Source organism: Haemaphysalis longicornis, unplaced genomic scaffold (assembly GCF_048455015.1).
Source record: "Haemaphysalis longicornis isolate Haplotype H1 unplaced genomic scaffold, Haemaphysalis longicornis Haplotype H1 scaffold_1, whole genome shotgun sequence".
Taxonomy (NCBI): Eukaryota; Metazoa; Arthropoda; class Arachnida; order Ixodida; family Ixodidae; genus Haemaphysalis; species Haemaphysalis longicornis.
This window is the reverse complement of record NW_027526203.1, coordinates 280,580,985-280,608,676: the sequence shown is the minus strand read 5'-3', so window position 1 is coordinate 280,608,676 and position 27,692 is coordinate 280,580,985. Positions and strand designations below refer to the sequence as shown.

Sequence of the window (27,692 nt, the reverse complement as noted above, 5' to 3'; positions counted from 1 at the left end):
ATGCTACCACTATCTTGAAAGCTGACGCCTTTGGCCCCCATTATAGTTCATTCATCGGCTTTTTGCCAAAAAGCCCATGAAGGGGCTTTAGACCCCTCCTTCTCAGGCCTGTGCCTAATACCACCTCATTTGGCGCGTTTTGCCCCGGTCTCGTCGTGCGACGAACTCCTCAGCGAGGGGAGTTGCGCGACTTCTGTCTTAGCAAGAGTAGTTTAAAATAAATTTTGCCGTGCATTCTCGCACAAACACTCTATCATCCTAGTGAATTTCGAGTCATTCATTTCCATAGATAATTAACCATTGCAGTTTTAAACTGAATGATATGAACGCCGCCTCTTCAACACTGCTGTCGGGTGTCATTCAGGAAAATTGCTGTAGAACGAGCTGTAATGTAGAATACGCGAAAATAAGTACAGTGGTCTCGTTCACTATCGTAAAACCATAAAGTTTTGATGCAGTAACCCACTGACACACGGGGGAACTCGCAGTTTCGAAGCTGTCGTGATTTTGCACCCCGCACTCATTAATAGTCACAACATCATCGTGGCGCCATGCATTGTCATCGTGGCGGCGGCCCGCAAAGCTGATCATACACCTTTTCTCGTTGGTTTTCGTACCAGGGCTTTTGTACTTTCTAAACCAGTGTGTCCTGCAACGATAATCATACTCTAGTGGATTCCATGTCAGTTAAAGGCATGTACGCATAAACACGCATTTTAAGCATTCACAATTTTTTCAGGGACTCGTTGAGACAATTTCTTTGCAGAATAATAAAAAGACAGACTAATAAAAAATGCCCAGTTCTCTTTTTCACAACATTTATGTCAAAGGCACCGCGAGGCTGTTGCCCGTGCAGGATTGGGTCAGTCCATCCGCTTGTTTATTTCACTTCGGCCATCCTCGTTTTCGTCTGCACTCCCATCGAAGTCGAAATTTCCGCCGAGCCCGAAGTTGAGGCCCAGGCCTCCTCCAAAATGTCCACTCGCTTCGCCCGCCGCTGACGCAGTGGCGGCGGCCAGGGCCAAGGCGCACAGAAGCAGCTGCACAGAGCGAGTTGGCCAAGCTTCAGAACAGGCAGCTAGTTCTAGTCCCGGCTATTCGTCCCATGAGAATTACGGAAGCTCAATTATGCACAATTGTGCATAACTATGCTCTCAATTATGCACAGTTATGCGCAATTATGCGCTCGGGGATGCACTCCCGCACTGTTCCTGCCCAAAAGAAATTTCATCATTGCCTTAAATGTTATTACCTCCAGCCATGGTAAGTCACCCCTCAAGCATATGCAAGTCCCAAAACTTCGGTTGATAGAATTACATGCAAGAGACCCTGGCAGGACTCAGCTAAACAACCAGTCCTGGTCACCTGCACGAAGGAAAAAGGACGAGGGTACAGGGAAGTATGTTAACTGGAGAGGCGTCCGTTTGACTATCTGATACGTGCAGGACAGGGGGACGAAAAAAAGAAAAAGAAGGCAAAATAGTCGAAAAAAAATCAGAGTAATAAAATAGGACAGTAAAGCAAATCCACATGAAGTTAACTAGGTAAATCTAATAATGGGCGAGCACAAGGTGCTTCGCGCTACCAATGCCACTACAACCCCTCACGAAAGCTTAAACGCAGGAAAGCGAAACAGGGTTTATTTGAAATAGCTACCGGGGAACGCTAGTGCATCGAAAGCGTTTACCGTAAATCTTTTTATCTAAGAGCTGCTGCCGCTGCGTGATCAAACGGGAACTTTGACGCATAAAGCACACCTGTCTATGTAAGCTTCTTCGGGCATACTACGGCCAACAGAGCGAACCTCCCGTAGACCCAAAATACTACCCCAGCAGAGGGGTGGATGTTGGTCTTTTTAGTTCTCATTCGTACCTGGAAGCACTGCGAACGCTCTATAGTTACCGCCAGTCCGAAATGGCTCTCCGTAATTTGCTCGTAGGCAGCTGCCGTTTTACAGCCGAGCTGTACGTGGCTGCGCTCCGCCAACAACGGTAACCTTTTGGCAGGGCTGCGCGAAAGTTAGGCAAACCCTGTGCTCTCAAAGTCTGGAAATATTGCGACCGCTACATGGGTGCAAAAACTCTACTTCCGTATTTTCTATATAAAAACTGATTAATATATAGATGGCTCTTGCTCGGGCGGTCGCAGCAAGTGGTTGTACTTTTCTATGCGCCCAGAGGTTGTCGAGTTATTCAAATTTTAGCGATGTTACGTGTGTCCCCTGGGTCTCCTTCCTATTCCTAACCCGGTAAACAGTTAAACAGTTACCGGTGTTACATTCAAGAAGGCGTCCCAGCACCTGGCTCCGTCGCCTTCGTCATGCGAGGTAGTAGCGGCAAGCAATAGTTGCTGCCTTGGTGGCGGCGACAAGAAGCCGAAGGCAAACTTAACGGGTTTACTGCATGGCCAGAGATGAGCCGAAGCAATTCAGGAACAGTACCCTTCCGGGCGAGGTTACAGTACAGGACTCGAGCAGAGTGGCAGCATTTATTCGCTGCTCCAAAACGAATAACTTTCTGCGCTCGGGGCTCCTTTATACTTATGCCCAAATAAAGTGTTAAAGGTCAAACAAGTTCTCCCCCTGCTTTTCGCACACGGCGCGAACATAACACACACAACACTCTAGAATTCGTGAGGGGTAGGTAGTAGCGGCGCACGCTGAGTCTGAGAGAGGGGAGAAAGAAGTACTCCGCTGCGGCGTCCGCGTCCTTTGGGCAAGCCTTCACACGTCACGTTTGCCGCCGCCGAAGTTTGAATCACGCCGACAGCGAAGCGCCCTTGCGCCGGCCGTTCTGCGGCATGTTGTGATCTGTCCGAGGCCGCTTTCTTACCCACCGCGGCACTCCGCAAAACTTTGCAAGACGTGCGAACATTGTTGCGGCGTGCAGAATCGTAACTCCGGTAAACACGATAATCAGTTATTCGGCTTAGAATAGTATTAAAAAGGCGAGGAAGGACGCTGATACACCTTCAGCGGCCTTTTCGACCAGCTGAGCTTCAAACTAGCCATTTTTCGTAGCTATACCCTTGAGCATAGCAGTGGCTGACTTTTCCAACGGCAGACGTCAGTGGATCTCTCATCAGTAAGCCACCGCCTCAGCTTAGTTTTTCAGAACCGCGCGTATAAAAAGCAAAACCGACAAAAGCTGGCTGAATATCACTGCAGGCATGCACGGCAACGTCATTTCTCGCTTTATCTCTCTCTTTCGTCTGGCTCTCTGTGCCCAACCCGTGCAGGTATGGTGTGCTGCCTGCTCGGAAGTAACCATCATCCCGGATGCCTAAGAGGCTACACTTGAAAGGTTCAGCCATGCTAGGAAGGCTCTTAGGGACACAAACAGCCCTCCCTCACCAGAGAAGGAGGTGTAGTATAGACGGCTGCCACCTCCCATGACTGACCAAGTCAACTCGCAGCCCTGAGTCCCCAGCAGCTGTAGATCACCTGTCCATGGTGTGGGTCAGAACAGCGATACAGCAGAGGGTGCTAAGAACCTCTGGGTCCGGACAGCCCGCCTTTGGAGCTTGACCCTGGCAACGCTCAACGCACGCGCCCCGTCTAGCAAGCGAAGCTTAGCTGTACTACTAGAGGAGCTTTCGGGCATTAAGTGAAATATTCTAGGGTTAAGCGAAGTTAGAAGGACAGAAGAAGGCTTCATGGAGCTTACTAGAGGGCATATTCTAGGCTACAGTGGACCCCAAGAGGAGAAAGAACGCGGGGTGGGATTTTTAATCCACAGAGAAATAGCAGGAAACGTGGAGGAGTTTTTCAGCATTAGCGAGAGAGTCACAGCTGTTGTGATCAAGCTAATACAGGTTAAAGATAGCGCAGGCCTATGCGCCAACAACCAATTATATATACAGTGATGAAGCCGTTGACAGCTTCTACGAGGACGCCGAATCAGCAATGAAGGAGGCGACAACACAGTTCACGATTGTGATGGGAGACTTTAACGCAAAAGTCGGTAAGAAGCAAATGGGAGAAAGGTCAGTGGGAAACTTCGGTATAGACAATCGCAACAGTCGAGGAGATACATTGGCCGGATTTGCAGAGAGAAATACTCTACAGTTAATGAACACATTCTTTTACAAACGAAAGAATAGGTAATGGACATGGAAAAGTCCCGATGGTACAACAAAAAACGAAATTGACTTCATTTTGAGTAACAACCCAGATATCGTGCAAGACGTAGAGGCGCTAAGTAAGATTCGGAGCAGCGATCACAGGATGGTATAGATGCAAGCTGAATCTCCTTAGAGAAGGGAGGAAACTCGTGAAATAAAAACCCCGCATGGAGTCAGTCAGGGCCAAGTCGCAGGAGTTTAAAATAACTCTTCAAAACAAATACTCGCTTCTAGACGAGCAGAAAGATGTCAGTGTAGACAGGCTAAATGACAACCTAACATCGGCAATCAGTGAATCAGCAGCAGCTGTAGGAGAAGCAACATGTAAGGAACAAACTGAAAAACTAGCCAAAAAAACGAAGGAAGTAATTGCCAAACGTAAGAACATGAAATTGTCAAGTACGGCAGATGTCGAACCGAGCTGTCGAAACTGATAAACAGAAGTAAAACAAACGATATTCATGCATATAACATGGCAGTGATCGAGAAAACGCTGCAAATAGGGGGAAGCTTGAAAGCAATTAAGAGAAAGCTAGCTATAATCAAACACACGACGTACGCACTCAGAGACGAAAAGGGTAACATTACGCGCAACTTGGACGATATAATAACGGTAGCAATTTGTACACCACGCTGTATGCCAGCGACGTTATACCAGGGGATCCACTACTGAGAGTAGAAGCTCAACGTGCGATGTCCCACTAGTAACTAAAGAGGAGGTAGGAAAGGCTCTCAACGGCACGAAAAGAGGAAAAGCTGCAGGTGACGACGGCATAACCGTGAATCGTTTGAAGGAGGGAGGAGATATTGTAATGGAAAATCTTGCTATATTATTTTCGGAATGCTTGAAGACTCAAAAAAGTGCCCATCACCTAGAAAAACGCCAACATTATTCTTATTCATAAGAAGGGAGATCCCATTGACCTCAAGAACAACTGACCCATCAGCCTACTCTCACTTGTTTACAAGCTGTTTACCAAAGAGGAACAAGTGACAGCCTGGATTTCAATCAACCCAGAGATCAGGCCTGGTTTAGGATAGGGTACTCAACCATGGATAAACATTCGTGTTGTCAATCAAGGGATAGAAAAATCCGCAGAATACACTAAACCCCTTTACATGGAATTCATAGACTATGAGAACGCGTTTGATTCCGTACTCACCGCAGCCGTGATAGAAGCACTCAAAGACCAGAGAATAGAAGAGACGTACATAAGACTTCTAGAAGATGCATATAAGAAATGCACGGGCAGGATTACCCTCCACAAGCAAAGCGATAAATTCCCGATCCGAAAGAGAGCAAGACAGGGAGATACCATCTCGCCAAATACGCACAGCATGTCTGGAGGGGCTATTTAGAAAGCTTGACTGGGAAAACAGGATTAAGAATAAACTGGGAATACTTGAGCCATTTGAGGTTTGCGGACGACATAGTCTTGCTGAGTGATATTGCAGAACACCTGCAAACAATTATGGAGGAACTACAATCAGAAAGCCCTGCCGTGGGGTTAAAAATAAATATGAATAAATCTAAAGTAATGAGGAATAAGCGTGCCAAAAACGTCCTCTTCAGCTTAGGAAACGAAAAGCTAGAAGAAGTGAAAGAATATAACTACCTTGCACAGATCGTTAGTGCTGAACCCAACCCCGAGAGAGAAATCCGGCGCAGAATAGGTATGGGTTGGGGAACACACGGCAAGCACTCCAAATAATGAAAGTAAGCTACTTCTGTCACTCAAAAGAAAAATCTACAACCAGTAAATACCGCTGGTTATGGCATTCAGAGCTGAAACTTGGCACCGTACTCATCTAGAAAGCAAAGCATGGCTCAACAGGCCATGGAATGAATAATGTTAGGAGTAACACTCAGGGACAGGAAACGAGCTACCTGGATGAGAGAGCAACCTAGAGTAGAAGATGTCATAGTTCAAGTAAAGAAAAAACCCGGGGAGGGGCGCAACATGCAGTGTATAAGTGTATTCTTAAGTCCGTGATTTTCTCCTCGCAGCCGATAGCCTTTTTAGATTTATCTTTGATTTTTATAACGAAGCTACATATGGATCGGTTCCGACCAAAGCTGCGTCCGTCGACAGAGCCATGAATGAATGAACGTATTTATTGTTTACAAGGAAAGGAAAGACCACCAGCAGGCGTAGTTTGTCTCACCTAAGGGTGGACACCGGAACGCCTGCTGGTGTGGGGGTGTGGGGAATGGGGAACACAGTTGTACAGGAAAGGGAGGATAGAGAGGAGAGGATAAATATAAAAATATATACAGGTCTAACAGGACATATATCTGCAATATATACAAGGTAAACACTAAAACACGAAGACAAAAAAACAAGAAAAAAAAACACCCCCCCCCACACACGCACGCACACGCACACGCACACACACACACACACAAACAGTTTAGTTTATGTAGAGAGACAGCGGAGAGCCGGGAGGAGTCCTGAGGCGTCCAGGTAGGACCCCAGGACCTCATGGACTCCGTCCCGCTCTCTGGCACTGCCTGGTGGACACAGAAACTCTTCGAGGGGCCGAGCCCCTCCCTCGAAGGTGGCCAACAGTTTGGTCCTCCCTGCCACAAACTGGGGGCACTCCAGGACCAGATGGCAGGGTCTGAACAGCCGTCCGGCAGTGCTGGTACGACGGGTCGTCGACGAGCTCCAGGTAGAATGAAAATTTTTGTCTTCAGAGCTAGTGTAAAATTCACGGTAGCTCTCAATATAATGCAGGTATCTTGAAAAAAAGTTATATTGAAATTGGGCGCTAAGACGGCTCTGTCGTTGCTCCAAGTTTCGTTTACTTGCCGTAATTAGTTAATTCGCAGTGAAGTTGCAGGCGTTACAGAATTCCCATCTGCTGCCAATACCTGCATCCGTCCACGGAGAACTACGGTTACAGAAAACGGCTGTAACTCTTGTTTTATCGAAACCATACCGAAACAAATTATATGAGTATTAGCCGCTAAAGCAACTCCAACATTGTGCCGAGTCTCATCTAATTTCGTAACGACGTAGTTCACATTAAGTTGTAAATATCACAGAATTCCTGTCTGCACAAATACAGCTTCGCTGGTCTTCCATCTGCACAGTGGAAGGACTGAATTTTTTTGTGACGTTTTCTTTATAACAGCTTGTATCGGATGCTTTTATGACTGCAACTGAAGGGAAGCCAGCCAAAAGAGTCAATATTGCCTTTGTAACGTCACACAGACGCAATAATAATACACATACGTTGAAGAACGCCGAGTAAGAGAGAACATCTGAAAGTAACTGGTGTTTGCCATTGTAAGGTTGACGCTGCTCGCCCGCAGCGCCACTGCACCGTCATCGCTTTAGCTGTGCTTCATGTAGTTGCTCGCTGCGCTCGCGCTCTGATGCGGCATCTTTATCGCTCCTGACATTTTACTGCCAACTCCCCTCCAACCCGCTTTTTTTCACGCAGGAGAATGGGGTTGCGTCGGAAAAGTTTTCTTCGTACACAGGACCGCGAGATTTTCCTTTCGCCCAGCCATACAAAGCTTCGCTTTAAAAATAGTTTGTGTAAGTTATCTGATTGCGTTGAGCACTAAGTGTTGTTTGGCTCGGCCTTTCGTGGTTCCCTAACTAAAGGAATGGAAGCGCTCGTTGAATATGTTCTAAAAGGATTGCAGATGCTGATAAAAGCTGAAACACGTCTTGCGCGGGCTTTTTAAAGCGAGTTGTTCAGTTATCTGATAGGCGCAGGGCAATAATTTTTTATTCGGCTATTTTGTGGCCAAATAATCTAAGGACTGAGGCGCTTATTGGAAATATAAAAACGTTTCACATGTTAAAAAAAAAAAATCAAAAAGGAGTTCTGTATCTCTCTCTCGTCCTCTCTCTTCCCTCCGTCGAGCGCGTGCGTAGTATTTGGGTCGGGGCTGCACAGTCACGAGGCCATGACAACTGCACACAAGGTTTCGTACTTCCGCCCCATGTAGATAGGATGATCCATGACGTTCGACGTTCGAAGTTGCCCTCAAGGGCATCAGCTGGGGTTAGCGAAGCTTTTCTTAAGCGCACACGCCCTGGAAGAGCCTGGCGCCTGGCCGGGGGGACGCTTGTACCCGATTTCGTACACCGGTGGGTATTCGGCGGTGGGATTCGAACCAACCACCTTCCGAAGCCGAGACGGGCCGAGGCTGAGTATAGCAGAACGCTTTAAGAACGTTTTTACCTCTAAGGTAAAAAGATTACTGACGCTGACATTACGCAAGCACGACCACGACGTTTTGCGCTGCAAATTGTCACAGATGAGATCACATTTTCTAATCAAATCGTTGGCTGAGATTCGCCGGGCCTCTAATTAGCTCGGTTGTATGTAGTAGGACTTGATCCTTGAGGATCGCTGTGATGAAACGAACCCGCAGCACTTTGTGTGAGTGCCTAGGAAGCGAGAGGACCAATGAAGTTTTCGTCAATCTGTGAAGCCGGTGAAAGTAAATTTTCTATAGCTGTGCTGAAAATACGGCTCCAGTTACTCTAGCGCAGACTCGTGATTGAAATGGGAAGAGATTCTTTCAGGAAGCGCCCAAGAGCCGGAGCTCCGTCTGCTTACTAGGACGTGTTTCAATGAGCAAAGGACGAACTAGAGAGGCCGATACAGGGTACGGGAAGCAAAGACGATGGGACTACGCGGGAATGGCTTCGTCCGCTTTCGACTGTTGTCCACGAGCTGCAAGATGACCGAGGTTCCGTACTGAGGGACGGTAATGTAACGAGTGGGAGATATGACATAATGATCATTCTGAAATATAATTTACTGAAATTTAACGTAATAAACCTCGTCTCAATAAAACCAACGGGATTCACAAATATCTGTCTCGCATGCGAGAGGGTCTTCTTGTGTCTTAATTGGGTTGATGATGTTAAATTACCGTAAATCATAAGCCTAGACTCGTTTTATTGTTGTGTAACACATTTTTATGACGTCAATTTCGTACGCACAATGACGAGCCGGCATTCACGGAAACTGAAACTGAACGAATGCTATCATTATCCAGGGAGCAGACTTTTTTCATGTCATTGCCGAATGGTTGTGTCAATAAGACTAACAACCGGTTCACAGGTGAAATTTAGACGTAAATTCGGGAAGTGGCATATAATTTAGTGCTTCCATGCAGGCGTACTTACCGCAAGCTTTATTCCAGACATTGCCTGACCTGCGTTTGGGATGGACGCTAAAGCTTTACAGACTAAGCCCAGGCTTTTATACACGAAGCAACGCGCGCACGCGAACGGATTTGTCGAGGCAGCAGCCCGAAAAATTAGCTGTGACATCAATCTAAATACGCATACATCAAGACGCCAGAAAAGCTGCCAGAATGCAAAAGTACACGTATTCGAAGAACGTGTGCGCATCAACCAAATTTGCTATGACAGCCTCTACAGATACTGCCGGTATTCCTTGATTGATCTTTTCAATGCGCTGGAAGAGACGGCTCACAGGAAGTTCCGCAAGGGTCGCACGTCGAAACCGGTAAACGGGTGGCGTACTGCATTCGGGCACATGTGCAGGATGTACAGTACAGCTGTAGCGGACGTTGGTACCCTTTTCCATCAGTGTAAGCAGAAAACAAGACGCGAATATGCAGCTCCGTCACGCGTGCTCTTTGCTGCGCTCTGCGGACGGAACTGACCGGGAAAACATTTCCAAGGATTATCATGATGTGGGGAGTATGGTGAAACTTATGCTAGAGATGCACGTATTGGGAGCACCCGGGTTGTACGCCCACGGTGAGTCCAAAATAGCGGTGAGGTATACACAATTCAATCTCGACATTGCGTCTCTGAGCGTACAAAACACATTATCATAGAATAAAAGGGCTGCGTGGCTACAAGCAAATAGCGGTCAGTACGTTCGCTCCCCGTACTCCATGAGGTTATCATCGTCACATTAATTGCCAAATCATCGTAATAATGGCAAATAGCCCTCCAGGAATTATCCTTCTCGAAAGTTAAATTTTGATAATGATGATACCACCCGGCCTCTACACGTACACCTCAATTCCGCTTTCAAAGTCTAAATAAGTTCGAATGCTTTGAGCAGGCACGCAGTTTGCTGAAGAGGCCTGAGAATTACTGAGCTCCTGCTTTGGAGAGCCGGGTTCAAATCCCACATGAACCTAAAGGTGTTTTTATTCTTTTTACAGCGGCGGCCATCTTGGTACAGTTCCTACTGTCACTGACCACGACGACGGTCACATTTCGCTTTTGATGAGACATATAAGGCATTCGCCTTAATAAATGCGCACCCAGCGTGACGGCTAGGCCGCTGGGAGAGAATAGGTAAGCTGTACAAGCGCAAAGGCTCACGGGTACGACGTCGTCTGCTCCCGCAACTTCTGGTTCGGTTCGAGAGCCTGGTGGCTTCCCGTCCGCCAGCGGGAATTCAGGTGTGTGTGTGTGTGTGTGTTGGTGTTGTTTGTTTCCACCGGAAAGAAAACACTCAAACATCGCGCCTTCAACGAATAACGATTGATGCTATTGGGGGCTTCTCTGAAATGTAAGCACTTTGTGTGGCAAATAAACAGGCGAAGCTAACTCCACGCTTTTTTATCGTGATAGCGTTATTAGGCTCATTTTCTTATTTTCCCGTGGCTGCTAGCCGTCCGCTATCACCCGTGATCATCAAGCGTCCACGGAAATACGTCATCGCTGTGATCCAGAAGCTGCGACTGAGGCAGACAGATGCGAGGTCTCGCCTAATCTGGAATATGGCGCAGCGACAACTGAGGTGCGGAAAGGAGGGCAATGATACTACGGCGGAGACGAAAGAAACGGTACGCATTTTCAGCAGGTGTCGCGCCTGCGCAGTGAAGTTCGTTATACGCCCTTTTGATTGTAGCATGCTCGGCAGACATGGTCGCCAGCCGCGCCCGCACCTGACGCCATCACACCTAAGTGCCTCTCCAGAGGAGGTTAAAAGGTTTAAATTTTTGATAACTTACGGGCCGAAGCAACACCTGGGATGTGAAGCGCTCCGGATTAATTTTGACCCTTTAACGTTCGCCGAAATCTCGCCACCCTGGTGTTTTTGTTTTCTGCTTCTATCAGGACAACGGCCGCCGCATCCGGGAATCGAACCCACGTCCTTCGGCTCAGCAGCGCAACGCCTTACCCACTGAGCCACTACGGCCTTTTTCCACCGGAAGCTGCGGCAGGCACCAATATTGAGTCACCAATAACAACAGGGGGAAAACGATCTTAAAGATCAAGGAGGGAATATACTGTCAGCCGAAACGAACTAAAATAAAGCCCAGTGTATAGCGTCTAATTACGCGAATTTTCAAACTATTGTTCGACATTCTCGCGGTTCTGTCTTCACCGCCAGCTGTGTTTAGCACCCGACGGATGGCGCCACGAGGCCGGAGATATCCACGTAAAAATGCTCGGCATGGCTCTAGAGTTAAGTGGCAGAGCCAATCTCGCAATCGCCAAAATAGCGTAATAACCAATTGCCTAGATTATAAAACGCCTAACCAAGAGAAGTGGAGGAAAAAGAGGAGGAGAAACAATGACTCATGCAGCGACTTATCATGAGCTGGATATCGGAGAAAGTACCGTTTCACAAACTTACTAGCACCGAAGAAAACCAAGTAAACACCATCCCGAGGGTTCAATCTTGGCGGCCTCGATAATTTCTCGAGTAAGCGTGTGGAAATCTCTGCCGAAATTTCTGCACGGCAATTTCCAAACAGGGGCTCGCAGCCGCATGTGTCGCAGTGGGTGGCAAGCGGATCCTCAGAATTTCTACCGTGGGACGAACTGGCAACCGGTGGACCACAAGGGCAACAAAGAAGATACCCAGAGATGGGTGTATACAAGGGGAAGGCTGTTCACTCGACGGAGGGACGAAATAGGAAAATGTGGAGGCATAGAATGGGCTCGGGCAGCGCAGCACAGGACCGGGAAAAGGTCAATGGCAGAGTCCTTAGTCCTGCAGTGGACTTAAATCGGCTGTTGTTGATGATGGTGAAGAAAACGTCCTCAATTTGGGCCTTCATAACGCTTTTGAAGAAATCGGAGAAACCAGTCTCCCTGCATGAAAGGAGCGGCTGGGAAAAAAGTATCAGGACGGGCCATAGCATGGAAGACAGCTACCTGCCCCCCTGCGTCCACCACCCCCTTCCCCACCCACCGGAAAAGAAACATCTGGACGTCATGATGTACGTGTTGCCGATCCAGCGACTCCGCAAAGACACTCTTCCCTACCAAAAACATGGATCCAAGCCTGCACAATGACAGGCGATCTGGCAGGATAAAGTCCATTCGACGAAAGTTCCAAAATCGTGTGAATACGATATACACCGACTCCGGTATGTACAAACGTACGGGGCAGTAATTGTCGCAGCGGACTACGCTGGCAGTCATTGTGACTGCATGACCCACCAATATGCAGTATCGAAGAAGCGGAAGTTGGAGCCATCATGTTGGCAATCCGATTAGAGGCAGTGTGGAATAGAAGCTTAAACAGCCTTACAAACTCTCAAAGGGGTTTGGACTGTTGGTTGCAGGGAGAATCCCTAAATAATTCGGTAATGTACTCTCATCCACAATGGAGAAAGTTAACGACGTCACCTGAAACCCGCACACAAGCGCCTGGAAGAGAACCACACACCTACAAAGATAGACGACCACAAGTATCTACGAATGTGTGCGGGCAAAAGATGTTCGGCGGGAACATCAGAATTAACTTAAAACTGTGCTCAATTCGGAGAAACGTCCACCCGCTTCTACGCAACCTAGCCATGCGCCAGATATGCTTAGGGGAGAACAACTCAAACATGACATATCTACTTTTATCGAGACATGGGAGGCAGCTTCGACCAGCTCGTTACCTAAAGATCATCGTGAGCTGATGGAGAGTGCAAGGGAAGGAGCTGCTGCATGCACCTGGGGCCCTAAACTTGAGGTTCACCTTTGAGCTCTCTACCGTCTGTTTACCCACTGGTTACAAAAATCTTCTCTCCTCTCCTCTCCTCTCCTCTCCTCTCCTCTCCTCTCCTCTCCCTCTCTCTCTCTCTCTCTCTCTCTCTCTCTCTCTCTCTCTCTCTCTCTCTCTCTCTCTCTCTCTCTCTCTCTCTCTCTCTCTCTCTCTCTCTCTCTCTCTCTCTCTCTCTCTATCTCTCCTATTAGAAAGAAAGCAAACACATTCATTACGGCAAAGACGTTAGAGAATAACCACTTTGAACCACTGACAGTGTCTCCCTCTCGCTCAAACTGACCAGTAGACGGTAGCCGAAACATTTCACGCTCACATCTTAATAAGCCACAGAGCCCCGACGGCGTGTCTCTCTCATGGGCAATTAAAATCAATTGCCGTTAGTATTTCTCTCTTCGCCGACCTTCAGTGCTCGTGAAGCGCAGATCATAAATGAAGCAACTCCGTCCCCAAACGATCTCTGGGCGTCGAAATAACGCTATCGAGTAGTACATCTTAAGAGATTAACGTAGATGGCATCTGCGACTTTTTAATTGAAGGTGCATTGGCTTCAGACCATTTGATCTTTTCGTTTTAAACCTTTTTCGTTGCATTGTGTTATTATCTGGAGAAGGGGCAGTATGCATGCGAGCTTGCAGTCAGCTAGAAAGTGTTCAAAATTTTCTAAGGCCTGGCCATGCTACCTTTAGTTGAGTGGAATCTCTAGCATAAATAAAAATCTGCTTTGCCTGTTAGAAGATTGCTTCGTAAAATTATTTCGAGAGCCGCTACAACCCATTTTTCAGCTTTCTCAAGATCTGAACCGCTTTTAGAACGTGGTTATTTATCAATTCCGGTCCTTATATAATGTGGCCCTAAATAGCGTAGCCAAATACTGCTTCTCTACGCGCAACATGACTCGAAAACGCACTCGAAATGCTTGCCTCTCTTTCCTGTGCTCTTTAAAGTCTTGAAATTCCTTGTGCTCGAATTTGTCGCCACACATAATAGATCGCAACTTTGTTCGGGGTCCATTTAGCTGCGGCAATAAAAATCTTCTACAGCCGTTTAAAGAGAGCCGCAATAAAATCGAAGCGAACGGTATCTTTTGGGCGAGCAAATCACAGAGTTCAGTTCTGTGCATGCGATAGAGAAAGCGTTACCCTCCAATCTTCAACTCAGTTATGACGAAGTTTATTCCACTTCTGACATTTCATTATCTTGGAACTTTTTAGGGATAAGCAGGCCCGTGTCCGAAACGTATGCAGCTATTTTTGCGTGTTCATCAGTTTGGTCATTTGTATAATTACGGCTGCGCTTTTTAATGCCTGAAAAGGCAAGACAGTACCCGCCCTTAGACTCTCCACATTATGTTTTAATTTGGAGAATTTTCGGGTTATGGTTGCTTATACTCTCTAAGTCAATCTAGTATCAGCTTCACCGCAATGCACTCGATTGATCAATCCATGCAGCCAGCAACGAAATTTCGGGGAATGAAGATGTCGAGCATAAGATTTGACTTAAGTTTGTGTTCTGCGCTGCGACATCACACAATACAAACGCCATGTTCTGCTGCATTGCGCAACGCCACAGCGCAGATCCCATTTTTGAGTCGAATGAATGCACGTTGCTGTCGTTCACCGAATTGGCTTTGTTGGTGGCATGGATTGGTCTCTCGAGTGCGTTGTGCTGAGCGTGAACCACGAGATTGCCTTACAGTGTAGATGTGCGATACTTTGCATTGTGACTATAGTCACACTGCAAGCCATCAGGATTGAAAACTTTTTTGAGTGCTATTCGGGTGAAGTACCCCAACTATTGAAAAACGGCTTCTCTGTGGATCCCCCCAAAATTATAATCAAATTCTGCGAGCCTATATTTACCCCCCTTCAAAATGCTCCAGTGCATGCCAGTTACTACATGGGCCCGTTCCAACCCACGTACCAGCTTTGCAGCAACGTACTAGCAGTAGCAAAATTTTGTTTTGCGTAAACGTTGTGGTGATTGCACAACTGAGTTATTCCGTCAATCATCTAGACAGCGTGGCTCCAGATGTTTTGAGAGCTCTGTGTCTTCACAGAATTGAGCGAGGATCTCTTTCACAAGGGAAGTTGGGCTAGAAATGGCAGCCTCACACCCTGTAAGCGATGATAGCTTATGAAGTATTGTTGGCTGAGTGCTTCTAAGAGATTCAACGATGTCTCGTCATGGCAGAATGATGGGGTGAAGTGAGGCTCGTTCTATCGAAAAGAAAGGGAAGTTGTCTTTATACTAGGCTGTATGATGGACATGCGATGGGGAGTAGGAAATGACAGCGTGTGCAGCTGACTGCGACTAGGCAACGGATGCGGTAATGAAAGCCCGGCACGATCTGGAAGGAAATGGTCGGTAATTTCGCCGAAAGTGGGGAGAGAGGAAAAAAAAATGTTGCCGGCTTTTCTCAGGTGTCCCATAAGGCTTCCTGTCCACCATATCTCGAGCATTCTCCCGGGCCGTCTCAATTTCCATTAGACCAGGGTGTTCTGATATGGAAGGTCCGGCTATGAAGTTGGGGCCTTAGGCTATATTCTGCCGTTTAGAAAGTTTAGCACGGCCGATTTGGAGAGGGTGAAGATGTTTGGATAGGAGACGGGCTTTGTAAACTCTGTAATAAACTCGCGCTGCTGTAGGGTGGAATAAAAAAATTATGCCCTTGAAAGAACGAACCAATTACGGTAAAATGTTTTCCTGTCTTGTCACGTGTGAAATGCCCGTTTGCCCATCAAAAAAGCTGCACATCATTTATTATATTACATGGTGGAACTTCATGTAATAGCATCAATGCTGCTTTTCAGCTATCCGCAGCTTAATTTGAGTCGAAACCGAGTCGGTTTCGCGTAACTAACGACAGCGAACGTTCCTCAAAGCTTGATTCTGTCTCGGTGCACGAACTGAAGAATATTTATCCAACGTTAAGGCACCTACTGTGGGACTGCCCCGGCCTTTCGCCGCTGAGGAACAAGCACAAGGGCGCCGGCGTTACATCATTGGAAGAATGGACAACCCCGCCCCCTCACTTGGACGCCGCGAGCACGATCCTTTCTTTGTGGGAGTTCGTGCGAGCGGCAGACCTGACCGGACGACTCTGACGGCCGCCCCACTCCCTTTCCCTTCTCCCCTCTTCCCCAACTAGGCTACCAAGCCCCCCGTATCGTTAATAAAGTTTCATTCATTCATTCATTGCAAAAAACGAACACAGTAAAACCGAACTTGGCCAACAATACAGACAAACCAAATTTATGTCTTAATTGTTCAGATCTTAATTATGTCTTAAATTTCCAGATGTCTAAAGTGTACGTTGTTATTAGTGAATTTATTTTGCTGTTTAGCTGCGCAGACAAAAAAGAGCGGCAGTAATGTGTTTGGTTTAAAATGCGGATATGTAACCTGCTGATTAACGGTGTGAAATGAACTGTAAGGCCGTGGTGCCAAATGCCTGTTACGTGACAACGCATGACACTGCCCACGGAAAAATGCTAATCGTACTAACTTGCTGCAGCGGCTGTAGTGAATGAGGGGTGTGAGGGTGACATGTGTCTTGACTTAGGAAACACTGGTGAGCGATGTGAACCAGAGAAGCAAAGCAAACACGGCGATGTTGTACGACTTATATGGTTTAGTATAGATTCCCTTGATCAGTATCCATAATTGGGGCTGCGTACGTATTTCAGCTTCATCCAACGTCTGTTTTATAGCCTTCTAATTTTAGGTGGATGGTAGCTAGTTCAGTAAAATTGCATTCAAGATAGCCAAGGCACCTTTTTGTTAAGAAACATTCACAGCACCCGTTATGACAACAGTTTTTTTTCTTCAAAGCACGTTGAAGTGTCACGAAAACCCGTGCTTGTTTCTCACGAAAAGTGCGCACCAAAAGATTCTGGTGGTTTTTTTTTTTTTTTTTTTTTTGCTTCCTGGGAATGTCTGAGTGGTTAATTCGGGGGCAGCGGCGCATTCCGCCCCATTCTCTGGTATGGTAGCGTGGCCTGATGTGCAGACTATGTCCAGAAGCCTGCGCGTTGTGAGGTACAGAAAATAGGTGGTCCGAAAAATCTTGAGCTTGCGTGAGCCGGGGATCGCGCGCCGGGAAAAGGAAATGGCAGTGCGGGAGGAGGGTCGGAGGAGGGCTGTGGGAAAGGGCGAAGCAGCGCGCACCGGGAATGGGTAACCGCAGTGCAAAGGAGGGTAGGCTGCTACCGCACGTGCAATATACGATTCGCCTTGAGAAGTGAAGCTATACCGACGTTGGCGAACAGGTGGCTCCTGGCGTTGGCGAGAGAGGGTGCTGTCCAGGGAGCTGGGTAAGTGTTGACGTGCGCGACCGCAAAGTTTAACCCTTTCAGCCCTGAGTTTTTTAAAGCAAAAAAAAAAATGTTTTCTGTGTATTCTACCAAATTTTAGGGCACCCATAAGCCCACAAACGAGAAATAAAGCTGGTAGTGTAAGTAATAATGATATAATATTGACGCAATTAAAATGTTATGTTGAGCAGAAATCTTTTTTCGCAGGGTTTTCTAAATTTTACGAACCCATGAGCCTACAAATGAGCTTCGTAGTGCACATATTTAAAGATTTACAAGCTTGGCAATAAAACTTGATTTGATTTGATTGATTGTAGGGTTTAACGCGCCGACGCAACGCAGGCGATGAGGCGCGCCGTAGTGGAGGACTCCGAATTAATTTTGACCACCTGGGGACCTTTAACGTGCACCTAAATCTCGTACACACGGTCGTTCTTGCTTTTCGCCTCCATCAGAAAAGCGGCCGCCGTGGCCGGGAATCGAACCCGCGTCCTTGTGAATAAAACTATGACCTCGGTTTTTTTAGCCTTGACGCCGTAATTTTGTATTTGCTCGATTTTTTTCTTCTTTGTATGGTCCAGCTCTCCTAAAACGCAACAATGTTGATGTCCATCGCAATAGCTATCCTTGAAGGACAATTCCACGGAAAACTATCCGTTTTGGTTTTGTTCTGTGCTGGAGGGACGTCTAGGTGCCGGTGTCAACTGACACCGCCAGGGCCGAAAGGGCTAGCGGAAAGTTCAATGGGAGATCAACACAAGGCCCAACCAGGCTTTCTCCTGCATATTCTCAGATACTCTTAAGCGCTCCCTGTAATTAATTTTTTTCATCGATTAACTTCATCCCTTCTTTTTGAATCTCACCCGCAATTCTTCTTTCTCCGTGGTGCACCTTTGTTAAGCTTTTTGTTGCACGGTTTAGTAACGCCATTTCGTTGACATTTTGGTCATGGACAGCTTCAGATAAAACACATTATTCCGTGAACGTCTCCAGATTCACGCGAAGTCATGAAGAGAGCGAAAATACTAATTTTATAACCGCGCACTTCATTGTGGCAAGTACCGTGTAGGAGGACGCACCATATCAGATCAACCACCAGTCAACAGTTCTATTATGAGCCGGAACACTGTCCCTGAAAAAGAAAAAAAAAATACGTTTTATGCTTTTGGTCCGACCATCGGATTCACTAATTTCTTCGGAGCAATAGGACTTCACGTGAAGAAGACTCACAATGGTTACATGCGCCCATAATTATAGGACGATCTACACCCCCTCCCCCCTCCCCCCGACGTGCAATCGTAGAAAAACCAACTTTGCAGAAGGCTGGATCAGGATTTACAAAATCTGTGACGCACAGAATTCGTCTTATATGCAGCCGGGAGAGCAAGCCAGTGCAGAGGAGGAAGAAAACAATGACGCTCCACCCCTTTCGTTACGTTTCGATGTTTAAAAAAAAACCCACATGCGCTTTACAAAAAAAAAAAGGGTTTTGTCGAAAGCGTGAGCAGCGAGACCGACGTCAAGCCCATGCCCGGCGCTGACAAGACTTCGTGCCCTGAGGATCCCAGCCGGGCACACCTACGTGGCACAGTCAGCGCTACAGGTGGCAACAGTTGGCAAGGGTGGAAGGGCTTGGCGAGTCGCCCTTCTCTTCAGGCTGTCGTCTTGTGGCCGGCATGAACTTCGCCCGAACCATCTTGTCCAACTTGCTGGTAGGGCACTCGCACAGCAGGTACATCAGGTAGGCGAACATGTACACGAGGACAGTGTGGCCTAAGTAGTCCCGCACCTGCGCGGACAACAGGAAGTACATCGAGAAGGACACAGAATAAGATCACAGGTAATGCAGCGCGCGTACACACACACGTGCATGCACACGCACACGCACACGCACGCACGCACGCACATACACACACACACACACACACATATATATATATATATATATATATATATATATATATATATATATATATATATATATATATATATATATATATATATATATATATATATATATATATATATATATATATATATATATACACTACTGAAAACTACTGGTTGCATGCCCTGTAATAAACCTCGAAAAGTATGCCCACACATGATCACTACACAGCGTGCCACCAGCACTGCTTCAGACTACTACGTAAATATAAAGGGTAACTGTGACGCTGCTAATGTCGTATACCTTCTAGAGTGCACCGTTTGTAGGCAGCAATATATCGGCCAAACTAAACGCCCTTCCGAATACGATTCAATAATCACCGCTCTCATGCAAAAAGTTGCCCTTATTTGCCCCTGTCAAGACATGTGAACGGTCCCGGTCATGCATTTGAACATCTTAAAGCAACAATTTTAGAATCTGCTTTAAAAACCCACCACAACCACGAGGTTCGGGAATCTTATCTCATTTATAAGTTTGGGTCAGCGACGCTTGGTTTAATGAAAGTTACGGAAAACTATCGTGCTTATCCCTCAATTAAAAGTGCGACTTCATAATTTTTATCACATTCTTCATTAACCCTACCCGTGAGTTTCCCATTAGAATTCGCAGAAACTCCCATAATACAGCAGCTTTATTAGCCTAATGCGACTCAACAATGCGATTTGTCCTTGGGAAGGAGGCCGCGTTCCCCCCACCACTTAGAAACGTTTAACCCTTTATTATCTATGGACCCTACCTATTTCCTGTTCAGTTGCTAGCTCTTGTGCAATGTCTTTTGTGTACTGTGTCTATTCTGTCCATCCACCGGGGGCACACCCAAAACACATTCTTCGTTCATGCCCGTATGGATCCCTCCGAACCAGTCTCCCCACCCACTGATACCTTATTGTATACTTTTCCCTTCCTTTTGAAACCGCGATTGCCGAGTCTTCCGCACTTGCAGGCCGTGCCAGGTACGTTGCCCCGTCGTGGAGCAACCTTGACCGCTGCCTTGTAAATACGACCCCTTCCTCTCTCTCCCTCTCTCCTTTCTCTATTGTTGTTGTTGTTGTTGTAACATAGGCCTAGCCCGACTGCATGCATACTCTCCGTTTTCGAAACATCTTCCAATCCTTCTCAGAGTTTTCTGCAAATCTATAAAAGAAATGTGTTCCAAATGTTTGTGACAGAAAAATCATGTAACTGTACTCTGATGATGGCAAGTCCCGTTGTCGCTACGTAAGTAAACGTTCTTTGTTATTGTTCTTGCAGTGTATCCGACTCTTTACTTATATTATATATATATATATATATATATATATATATATATATATATATACAGAAATAAGGATTGGCAGTCAAGAATGCCAAGGAAAGCAAACGGGAGGATGCGGTAGGTCATTGAAACAGATAAAGAATTTTTGGAAGAAAGAAACTGGAGAAAATATGCCCGCCGGGTGTGATCCGAACCCACGACCTCCAGAATACGTGTCTGGTGCGATGACCACTACGCCCCGAGTAGTCCCAGTGGCGCTGGCTACCACCCTTAAGCGCAGGCAACAAATCCCTTAACATAAGTACCCGAGAAAGTGGAGGGGAAAAACAGCCCCGCCGGTAGCGTAGTGGTCATCGCACCAGACGCGTATTCTGGAGGTCGTGGATTCGGATCCCACCCGGCAGGCCTTTTTTTCTCCACTTTCTTTCTTTCTTCCAAAAATTCTTTATCTGTTTCAATGACCTACCGCATATATATATATATATAGGGTTTGGAAATGAGGGGCTCGTTAGGAAATACAGAAAGAAATACAGAATACAAAAATACAGAAAGACTGCCGGCATTTCTTTCTGTATATATATATATATATATATATATATATATATATATATATATATATATATATATATATATATATATATGACAGAAAATAAGGGTTGGCAGTCAAATTTTTTAACTCTTTCTTTTACCCTAGTTACACGGGCGCAGTTACCCACGGTTAAGCGAACCGCGGTTAGACAAAACCGCAGTTTGCTGCGTTACACGACAGACGAAACTGCGGTTACCCCGCTAACCGTGGTTAATGCACACTGAGCTTGGCCACCTCAGTTCGGTCACGCTAACCGCAGTTCCCGCAGCCGCAGTGCTCAAAATCGCACAAGTCAGTCCGGATGTATGTGGCGGCGCATCAGCGGAGGCGAAAAAAAAAAATCACCTGGCGTTCGGAGGAGACGAAGGTTCTCAAATAGCCGGCGCCTCAAAGCTGCCCCAAAGAGGCGCTTGCGTTCTTTGCGTCGCTCTCGCAATCAGCGTGACTGCCCGTCAACAGCGGTTCGTTTCCCGATCCACCCGATCAACTACGACAAAAACCGTGCTAAATTTGTAAATTCCGCGTGTCGTCCGCCAAAAAAAAAAAAAAAAAAATGGATAAAGCAGGCAATCATGCAGCGTTTTCAGCACTCGGAGCCGATCGGCGCGCACGTCTGCCGTGCCTGCAAACACGCCGGCGCTCCTGCCCGCACGGCACTGAAAGCGGCTCGAACCGGCCCAGACCACGGCAGCAATAGCTTATTGGCGCTCTTTTAAGTTGAACTGATCGCGGAAAAGAAACTCCACATGCCAGAGAGTGGATGTTAGTGTGGTGAAAAATTGTGCTATGGATTCTAATTCGCAGTTGCAGAGATAGCGTCGGTCAAATATCCACCGCGATGCTAAGCCTAAAGTTCCCAAACACCGAGCAGACCTGAGGAAACCAAGCTAGTTGGGAGCTGTTGGGGAAGCCCATCTCCTCGCCGCGCGCGAGCGCATTGCGTATGTGGGGGCAAATTGGTGCCTCTGATAATGACAAACCGCCAGGTTTATTCCAAGAAACCACCCGAAATTGCACATTTTGAATTGGGGGTTGGGCTTCACCGCATGACACAAGCACCGTGCATGCTAACATTTTTTTTTTATATCTGACAAACTGTTCCGCTCAAGTCGACATTTTTTCTAGGGCGTGTTTTTGAAATGTTTCCCTACAAAATGTATATTCTAATTTTTTTATACTACTGGTGGTTTGATAAACCCAACTCCTTTTTTATCATTTTTTTCGACAACTTGACAAAAATTTTGATTTTGAAATTTTTTTTTTACAATTATGATATATAAAAACCTTTAAAAAACTGGTGTTATTGAAAAGGCCGTTAAATAATCTGCATTTTGTGTTCCTGCAATTAGTGCCTAACCAATTTTTTAGCAGAAAAAAATGTTTTCTTGGACCCCTAAAATTAGTGAATTTTCCGGTGGTAGCGAAAGAGTTAACTCTTTCGTTACCGCGCAAAATTGACCAATTTTTAAGGGTCTAACAAAACATTTTTTTTGTGCTATACATAGTGGTTAGGCACACATTGCAGTGACATAAAATGCAGATTATTCCACGCGCTTTCCAACGATACCAGTTTTAATAATGTTTTCCTAAATAATGATTGCGAAAAAAAATATCGAATACGAAAATTTTGTCCACGCGTCGAAGAAAATAAGAAAAAGTAAGTTGTGTATAATAAACGACCAGTAGTAGAAAAAATTTAGAATATACATTTTGTAGGTAGACATTTCAAAAACCCGTCCTAGAAAAAAAATTGAGTTGCGCAGTGCAATTTGTGAGATATAAAAAAAAAAATATAGCCCGCGTGGTGCCCGTGCCATGTGGTGAAGCCCAACCACTATTTCAAATTTTGCTATTTTAGATGGTTCTCTGGAAGAACTTTGGTAGTTTGACATTATTAAAGGCCCAAATTAGCCTCCACGTGATGTAAAAACACCTTGTCAATGATTATGATCTGCACAATATTGAAGGCAAGCAAGCGATGTGAAAAAAATCGGCTTGGAGTTGAGAACCAAACTCTTTGGTGGATGCTTGTTGACGTTCTGATGATCACTTATCAGTCAGAACTTTCATTTGCGGTTTATTATCATGTTCTAACTCACTATGGTAGCCCTGCTTGCAGGGATAAAGTACGATGCGCTAGAATTATGCCCAGCAAGCTTTCACCAAGCCGCCGTCAGGCTGTGAAGCGAGTTCAGCACCTCGAGCCTACTACATTGCAGCGCCACCTAACAATTTTGAAAAGAAACAAATAGAAGGCTGTTGGAGACTTCGTCAGAATAGATAGTACTACTAAGAAGCGACACTAGACCTCCGGAAATACCTCGTGTGAAACCAAAAGTGGCCGGTGAACAGCTGGTGGTGTTCAAGGCCAATTGGAAGCGTTCTCCTCGTCTGAACTGATACCCGACGACTTGGTGTTATCGTTTGACTTTCAGCGGAAGCTCTTATCGCAAAAGCAAGGCGTAGATCAAGTGGAAGCGCGAGCGGCATGCTTGTTTTTAGGAGCAGTAGCGGGGAACGGATGCGCCATGGCAAATGAGCTTGTAGTTGGGTAACTGCGTAGTAGCGCCAAATATGAATTTCGCAATGCAAAAACGAAACCGAAACTGCTGGAACTGGTTGAAAATGGCAGTTGCTAGACATGCGGGGGACCATCAGAAATAAGCTTTGGGAGAATAAAGCTGCCATTTGACCGAACCAAAGATCATAAGTGAATAGGTGGGGCCATTTTCAAGTAATTATCACCTCTCAACACTGTCGGATTACAAAGTTGACCGCATTTTTTGGTATTTGACTTGCCAGGAGCCTTTTGACAAAAAAAAAATATTATGGTAATGCAGCCTAACCACGATCTGCATCCTTTTTTCTCAAGTGCAGCAGCCACGCCCCCTTCCTCAAAAACACACGCACCTAAGCTCGCAAAAAACGCCGTCAAAAATCTCAATGTCGCCGGAGCGGGAAAATTTAAACTGATTCTAAAAGGGCAGTGCCTAGACGCCTAGACTAACCACAGGCCGCATTAAGTGTACGAGAAACAACAACAACATGTTGAAATAGGCAATATAAATCATCGATCACCGGTGATCGATTTGAATAGGCGTGGTTCAACGCTGGTTCAACGCTGGTCGACCACTCTCGACATGCCGTAGACACTCGAGTCACGGCCCGGGGATTAAAAAGAAGGTCCCCTTCACCCCGAGTAGTCCGAGTGGCGCTGGCTGCCACCCCCAAGTGCAGAAACAAAAAAATACCTTAACATAAATACCCGAGAAAGTGGTGGGGAAACAGCCCCGCCGGTAGCGTGGTGGTTATCGCACCAGACCGGTATTCTGGAGGTCATGGGTTCGGATCCCACCCGGCGGGAATTTTTTCACCACTTTCTTTCTGACTCAAAAAATTCTTCACCTCTTTCTATGACCCACCTCAACCTCCCCTTTGCTTTCCGAGGTTTTCTTGACTACCAACCCTTATTTTCTGTCTTATTTCACCGAGCCCCTCATTTCCCATTTTCTGATTCGCTATTTCGCTATATATATATATATATATATATATATATATATATATATATATATATATATATATATATATATATCAAGGTTGCAGTCGTCATTGCCAGTGCTATTCGGCTGTTTCCGAGATATTTAATAGTGCCGAATGACGTGTGTTTGTCATGTTTCTTTATTACAGTGGTAAATAGGCGAAAATATAAGTCGAGAAAAAATCCGCCGTTTTTCCGGGAGCGGGAGTCGAACCCACATCTCCGCATAACGCATGCGGTGCGTTAACCAATTACGCTATCCCGCAGCGGCTCCCCTCTCGACTTTTACCGGGGGGTTTATATTTACAAGTTTATATTTTTTTCTCGACTTATATTTTCGCCTATTTACCACTGTAATAAAGAAACATGACAAACACACGTCATTCGGCACTATTAAATATCTCGGAAACAGCCGAATAGCACTGGCAATGACGACTGCAACCTTGATATGTGTCCTTACTGAGTCCCTCGTCCCGTATCTTTCTCTGTTCTGCTATATATATATATATATATATATATATATATATATATATATATATATATATATATATATATATATATATATATATATAAATATATATATATATATATATATATATATATATATATATATATATGTATGTTTGTAGGTATGTATGTATGTATATATGAAAGATTCAAAGATGCACTTCTTATTGTCAGTGCTATTCGGCTACTTGAAGCGCCGAATAAGGTAATTGTCTTTTTTTGCGTGATACAGGGATGGAAAAATCATGTGACATTGAGGAAGAAGCGATAGAGATTGTGGGAATGCTCTATTATTCCCGTATTCCCCCAAAGCGGTCCCGCTCTCGCGACGGGTGTCGCGGCGTGCATGAGCGGCGGGAGGCAAGACACGGCTGCTTCGTTTTCCCGTGCGCCGCGTAGCACGCGGGGGCGCGCTGCTGTCCGTCGATGGAGCGGAGGAAGTGGGGGTGGTGGTAGGCTTCTGTTTTTCCGCAAAAAAACCCGAGGGGACGCTCTCTCGGGTTCGGACCACCGAAGGAGGCAGAAGTAGGCCATCCCCGCTGCGTCGACCAGGGTCCCTTTGTTCTTTGTTGGAGTATCCCCAGCCCGGGAAGCCTGACTGACCTTTCTATTTTTTATGTAAGCGGAATCAGAGCTAGTCAGTGTGTTTTTGTACGTTTTAGTTATTCAATAAATGTGTTTGGTAGAGTCCCGATCTCTGTTTTCGCCCGAACCCTTTCGCCCGCTATCTTTTTCTCGCGGGAGCCGCTAGGCGAAGCCCGCTTGCCAGGCTGAGCGAGTAAGGCGACCCCATAAGATATACCTGTATGGAACTTCCATCAGGCGTTCGGACTCATGTATGACGAGTGTGAATATTGTATGAAGCGGAAAGGAGCTAGTTTTAAATCTGTTTAAGGGAATTTACACAGTATACTGATTCGGTACACACAAGTCCGTCTTACGGAATTTTGTCAATTAGGCCCTCTTCATGTGACTAGAGAGATGTACTAGTATTTTTATTTCCTTATTTTATCACACAGTCCACGTTCCCGGCTCTAGTGACAACCTGCATGCACACTTGTGCGTTTTTACTGTCAGAAAGGCCCCGTGGCGGGCAGGCACTGCTGGAAAGCAATATGCTGCCCCATCCATACCACGCTGCGTAAGAAGGGAGCTTTCAAAAGCGGCAGAACGTGAATTCACCAACGGAAAAAGGCAGACATACACCTACCGATTGATTGTATGGTTTAACGCGTCGACGCAAAGCAGGCGATGAGGCGCGCCGTAGTGGAGAGCTCCAGGTTAATTTTGACCACCTGGAGATCTTTAACGTGCGCCGAAATCTCGTACATACGGCCGTTTTTGCTGTTCGCCTCCATCAGAAAAGCGGCCGCCGCGGCCGGGAATCGAACCCGCGTCCTCGTGCTCAGCAGCACAACGCCTCAGCCACTGAGCCACCGCGGCGGGTATAGGCATAAACATACCATGGACCAGTGCGTATAGTGCGTCGAATGCCTCAGGGTGACCAGTCTAGTGGAGATGACGAGCATTTGAACCAGGTAGCCGCAGTACGTGAGCCGGCTCAGCGGCACGAACAAATTCAGCGAGAGCAGCCGGTTCGCCAACTCTGCGTGGAAAAGGCGTGGACAGATTGATACAAAGGGCGGCACAAGAAAAATGTGTTTCCAATACTCTACAGAGAGGACACTGAGCACGCACGCGCATAATGAGCTCTTGCACGCTGAACACGGAACCCATGACAGTTGTCAAGCTTACAAAATTAAAGGTAAATAGAAAAGCATCATCACTTATAAAATATGTTTTAATCGTACGAGCCCTGACCGTGGATAACAACCCCACTGCGCAGGTGCAGCGCGTGCTAAAATTACGTATCCTGCCTTTCTTCTCCGTCGTACCGTCACTTTCGGTGAGCCCACCGGCATGCTTCCTCCTTTCCCTGCTACTGTCGTTGCTGCGCCCGATTCCAGCTGCATACGGGTGCTCGCTTTTTGCTGCCTCCGTCGTCGTTGCCGGTGGGCGGCAATGACGTCGTTTTCACGAACGCCTGATGAGCACGGCAGACGCGAACGGCTCAGAATGACCACGAAAAAGCGCTCAATGATTTTAGTGCCACTATGATGTTCACTGAAATGACATAATGATTGTCAGCGAAATCAGGCGGTCAGATGCGAAACGTCGTGACGCACGTTCTAGAGAATGTTACCACGATGTGTATGTTTTGACGTTGCCTTTGTGTTTTATTAACGAACAGATCATCGAATTGTTCCCCTCACGTCCAACTCAAAAGCGACTCCACAATACTAGCGAGTTAGCAGTTTTAAATTTATCCCCTCTGCGTGTTGCGCTTCGTTCACGGACAACACACCGCTGTGTTTTCGCCTGAGCACAACCGACGATGCGACTGCAGTACTGGCTGGTATGTCTTTCTTTTAGCCCGTAGTGGGCAT

General features: G+C 46.3%; 1 protein-coding gene and 1 long non-coding RNA gene across 2 annotated transcripts in view; both read right to left on the bottom strand.

The window, feature by feature from the left end:
• Positions 1–753: 753 nt before the first annotated feature.
• On the bottom strand, positions 754–9,315 carry LOC144169756 (uncharacterized). The gene is made up of 2 exons (XR_013322518.1): positions 9,282–9,315; positions 754–1,040 (listed from the first exon to the last, which is right to left on the bottom strand). It is a non-coding gene; the product is annotated as an uncharacterized LOC144169756 (long non-coding RNA).
• Positions 9,316–18,406: 9,091 nt separating this feature from the next.
• Positions 18,407–27,692, bottom strand: part of LOC144159017 (nose resistant to fluoxetine protein 6-like) — a 35,486-nt gene continuing 26,200 nt past the window's right edge. The window contains exons 10-12 of the mRNA XM_077690249.1: positions 26,709–26,851; positions 18,991–19,197; positions 18,407–18,540 (exon numbers count right to left, since the gene is read on the bottom strand). Coding sequence (XP_077546375.1) covers positions 19,006–19,197; positions 26,709–26,851 — 335 coding nt within the window. The 3' untranslated portion in view covers positions 18,407–18,540; positions 18,991–19,005. The remainder of the gene's footprint in view (positions 18,541–18,990; positions 19,198–26,708; positions 26,852–27,692) is intronic.